General features: G+C 36.6%; 1 protein-coding gene across 1 annotated transcript; it reads left to right on the top strand.

The window, feature by feature from the left end:
• Nucleotides 1–562: 562 nt before the first annotated feature.
• Nucleotides 563–1,730, top strand: LOC110102273 (bidirectional sugar transporter SWEET4-like). The gene is made up of 4 exons (XM_020830539.1): nucleotides 563–642; nucleotides 819–1,197; nucleotides 1,292–1,411; nucleotides 1,530–1,730. Exons 1-4 carry the CDS (start codon nucleotides 563–565, stop codon nucleotides 1,728–1,730), a joined length of 780 nt encoding a protein of 259 aa, XP_020686198.1.
• The last annotated feature ends 3,256 nt before the right edge of the window (nucleotides 1,731–4,986 follow it).

Here is a 4,986-nt window from a genome sequence, read left to right as displayed (position 1 = left end):
AAAATATCATATATGCAATCAATAAAGCATCATGAATGTTAAATGTAAAAGAAAAAAAAAACGAAAGGATACATTGTTTAAGTAATTTGGCAGCTTGATAAATCCTGGGAAAACTGAAGACTATTATTTTATTCACTCGCCTAATGGCCGTCAGATTTTAGAGCATTATTATATATTTAATAATAAGTTGTGCACGCCCAAACTAAATCAACGGCTGAGACCATTTCGTTTTATATAAATTATAAATATGACTCATGCCCGTGTGAGTGACGCAAACGTACACAATATATATAATAAATTACAAAAAGCTCAACGAGAGTCTTTAAACAGAGAAATTTCTTTTTGATATTTTTGGTTCAAAGTTGTGTACAAAATTATAAAATTTCAGCTTCTTCCTCAACCACGCAGAGTTAGAGAGAGAGAGGTAAATTAAAAATTCCAACCATTATAAAAACTCAATTAATATCTTCCTTAATCTGCAATATCCACTAATCCATCATTTTTCTCTCTCTCTCTCTCAACATTTCATTTCCTTCTTCTCTTCTTTTAAAGATCCACAACTATGATTTCTGCGGACACATTACGCACTGTTGTTGGAATAGTCGGCAATGTCATCGCTTTAGGACTCTTCTTCTCTCCATTGTATGTCATGGCATCACATAATTTTTCCAAATTGGACCTAGTTCAAAATAGGAGAAGCTAGTCCTTTCTTTTTTATTATTAAGAAAAAAATACTCTCTTAGTTTTTAATTATTATTGGCATTTTTTTTTCTATTTTATATGACTGTTGTTGAATTTTACTTGTGTTTTGGGTTTAGGCCGACGTTTATTAGGATATGGAAGAAAAAATCAGTGGAGGAGTTCTCAGTTATACCTTATGTAGCGACGCTTCTAAATTGCATGTTGTGGATGTTGTACGGGCTACCCATTGTGCACCCAAATAGTACCCTAGTTCTCACCATAAATTGTGCTGGGACTGCCATAGAGATTTGCTATGTCATCCTCTACCTAGTCTTCTCTGACGGGCCAAAGAGACTCAAGGCCCTATTTCTCTTCTTTGGTGACTTGGCATTCGTCGCTGTTGTCGCTATTATCGTGCTCATCTTCTTCCACACGCATGACTACCGCTCTCTTATTGTCGGTATCCTCTGTGTCATCTTCTGCATCATAATGTATCTCGCTCCTCTCTCCGTCATGGTATGCAGATCAGCTCATGCACATACATAAATATTAATTGCATTGACATGCATGAATGTTTATTGATGCTGTAGTATTATTTTATGTGGTGCAGAAAATGGTTATCCAAACGAAGAGTGTGGAGTACATGCCTCTCTCCTTATCGGTTGCTTCATTTCTGAATGGACTTTGTTGGACCATCTATGCACTTATCCGCTTTGATCTATACATTACCGTAAATAAATTCTCTCTCACTTTATTTTTCTTCATTAAAATATTTGATCTCACAATGTTGAATAATCTAAGAAAAATATTTAATTATTTTTTATAATGACTTTAATTATTTATTGCAGATTCCCAATGGTCTTGGCCTATTGTTTTCCATAACTCAATTAGTATTGCATGCATTATACTATAAGTCGACCAAGAGGCAAATAGCTGAGAGAAAGTTGAAGGGAGAAGTGGGGCTCACTGATGTTGTTATCGATGATAGCGTGAAGGAGTCGCCAGTCATATCTTCCCATAAAATCGAAGCGCCAACTAACAATGAATAAACAAGAAAGACATTCAGTGTGAGGTTTTTTTTTTCATATTCATTCAAATGTAAAGTTATTTGATTGTGAAGAGCCTTTTAATCCCATCAAAAAATGTATATTTCAAGTTAATTCTTAATTATTATTTTCTTCCATGTTTTGTTCTTTTTTTTTTTTGGGCATGCATAATCTTTCTTGCATCAATTGCATTAAAGCTTAGTTGACCTTTAAAATTATGTTTTCATTTGAAGGAGATGAAGTTAGAACTAAGGGCCAATTTGGGATGAATGCATTGTTTGATAGAGTTGATTGTAAAATTGTTATGGAGAAAGCAACTTCGTTCTTGTCATTGCAAAAAGCATATTTTATCTTTAAAATTTTTGAAGAACAATGAAAAATAACAAAAATAATAAGAATAGCCAAATAAAATTGTGGTTCATGTCTGAAAAAGCAAATCGGCCATCCCAAACAAATCCTAAGTCCCGCTAAGTCATTCGTACGGGTATCTTGGTTGATCAGAGGCCGTTCATCACCGTGATTCCCATCCTCATCTCCACCAAGATGCATCGTTCGCTCGACTATACTTGATTGATCGGAGGCCGCTCGTCAACTCAAAAGCTTATTTCAAACAGGTAGATGCTCCTTAAGTCAATCTATCGTGGTGACTTTCAATCATCCACAATTACTCCATTATTAATTTTCCAACATTTATAATTCTAAACCTCAATTGCCCTATCAAAATCACTTTTCATCCTTCCCCCAATTTCCCCTAAAGCGCTGGATGAATAGGAAGCTGCTTTCTCTGATCAACTTTTGTTCTCTTTGTTTTTTGTAACTGAGCATAATTAAAGCAAAAAAAAAAAAAAGCGCAAATATTCTGACTCAAATTTAATCAGAACAACTGTATTAAGATTTATCTTCAAAGCATTTGGTATTTAAAACATTGCTCAAGTGCAGTTGGCATGTATATATGGAGCTATTAAGAAGCCAGCAATGGCTTCAACTACATGAACAACTCTTAGTTATGGCTTTCATCTTTCTCATGATAGTTGCTTTTCTTTACATTTTCTGATAGGATGAGGATCATTGAGAAAATTTACATGAACAAATTCTTCATTTACTGGATGGGGTGGAAGTTAATGAGTACCATGGTAATTTTGTGTGTGGGATCTTATTTATGTTTTTATCTTAATCAATGTCATTTCATATATGTTCTATAGATTGGTAAGTATATATGAGTTAGGCTTCCTTTAGGCCGGTTTTCTTAGTACTTCTTAAAGCAGCTTTCTACACTAAAAAACTACTTTAAGAAGCAGTATGAAAGTCGTTCCAAATGAAGCCTTGGGATTTGTTTGGGGCGGCTTTCTTAATATTTTTTAAAGCAGTTTTCTTATTAGACAATAATGTAAATCAAGAAAGTAATTATGTTACATGTACAGCTGTATTGTACGGATGTACGGATGGTAGTTAATACAAAATTATATAAATAGAGGTAGTCGGTTACATTAATATATTGAGAAAGACTCTGCTCATTATAGCAGAACTTCATCCATGTCTTCCGATCTTTCTTTCTTTTACTACTTTCTGCTACTGTTGCTCTCATGGTTTCAGAGCGGATTCGATACCTCACTTTTTCATCTTCGCTCTCCTATCTCATCCTCGAATAGTCACAATGACCAGATCCACCTCGTCAGTCGATAGCATATCTACCATTAATGCTATCCAGATACCTCCACAGCTAAAGTTCTTGATCGGAAACATCAAGAATCTCGTATCAACCACACTAACCTCCGACAACTTTCCGCTATGGCGATCACAAGTGGAAAAAGTATTCGCTGCAAATGGATTCAAAGGATTTCTTGACGGATCCTATTTTTGTCCGTCACAAAGCGCTACAGTTGCCAGAGATTCAACTTCCGGTGCTCAGTCTGCGTATGAAATATGGACTTTATTAGATCAAAACCTTGTTGCCGCTCTAATGTCTGTAATTTCACCGTCCATTCTGCCATATGTGCTATCATTAACTCACTGTGCAAAAATCTAATCTACAATGAATCATCGCCTTCAAGCATCAACAAGATCTCGCATAATGCAACTGAAGAACGAACTACAATTTTTATCTAAAGGTGATAATACGATGACCCAATACTTACTTCTTGTGAAATCCAAAGTCGATGCAATTGCAACCGACGGATGCCAGATAGATTCGGATGATATCATACTTCATACTCTAAATGGATTACCGGCAAAATAACAGGCATTCAAAACGGCGATACGCACCAGTCGCCAGCCTTTGGATCTTGATGAGTTATACACTCTGCTCTGCACCGAAGAGCAAACCTTAGCGCAAGAAGCTGCTCGTGATCGACCTGCAACTACTTCAAATTTCAGACAAAACCATGGCATTAATAGCTTATTGAGGATGGGGTCGTGGTCGGTATAACAACTACCGTGGACGTTCTACTAACAACAACAATTCCCGTAACTCAACGGCTCCAAGAGAAAAACAATCAAATCGATCAGTAATATGCCAAATCTGCACCAAACTAGGTCACTCAGCTCTTAAATGTTGGCACAGACATGATCCCTCATATCAAGAAACATCAAAAATGGCTCTATTCACTCCATTTGATGAAGGTCGAACCAATGAATGGTTCTTGAACAGTGGGGCTTCCTCACATCTTACAGCAGATTCCAATCAACTCAATTCAGCCGAACCTTACACAGGCAACTCGCAAGTTACAATTGGAAATGGACGTCAACTGTCCATCTCAAACACTGGAAATGGTCTACTTCCAACTCCCACCGGTAATCTCAAACTGAATCATATTCACCTTGTTTTGAATCTTTCATTTAACTTGATGTCTGTTTACCAACTAACACGAGACAATGTGTGCACTATCTCGTTCTCTTCCTCTGGTTATCAAATCAAGGAATCTCGGGCCAATCGGGTCTTACTTCAGGGATCTAGTCACAACGGTCTCTATTCCATCAAACCATCCAAAGCACCACCTTCCCTTGCTCTATTTTCAGCTCAATCCGTTCCAGATTTATGTCATAATTGCCTTGGTCATCTTCATTACCGAAAGCTCCAAATGCTGACAAGATTGGATCCTACAATCTGTACTTCTCTACATAATAAGAAGTGTAATACATGTAATCTAGCCAAAAGCAAAAGATTACCGTTCACTTCCTCTGTATTCACCACAGCAATCACTTTTGAACTCATACACTCAGATGTATGGGGACCTTCTTCATCTGCTTCTATACATGGTCA

Source organism: Dendrobium catenatum, unplaced genomic scaffold (genome assembly GCF_001605985.2).
Source record: "Dendrobium catenatum unplaced genomic scaffold, ASM160598v2 fragScaff_scaffold_1679, whole genome shotgun sequence".
Taxonomy (NCBI): Eukaryota; Viridiplantae; Streptophyta; class Magnoliopsida; order Asparagales; family Orchidaceae; genus Dendrobium; species Dendrobium catenatum.
The sequence above is the reverse complement of the archived record's forward strand: the minus strand, read 5'-3'. Positions and strand labels throughout refer to the sequence as shown.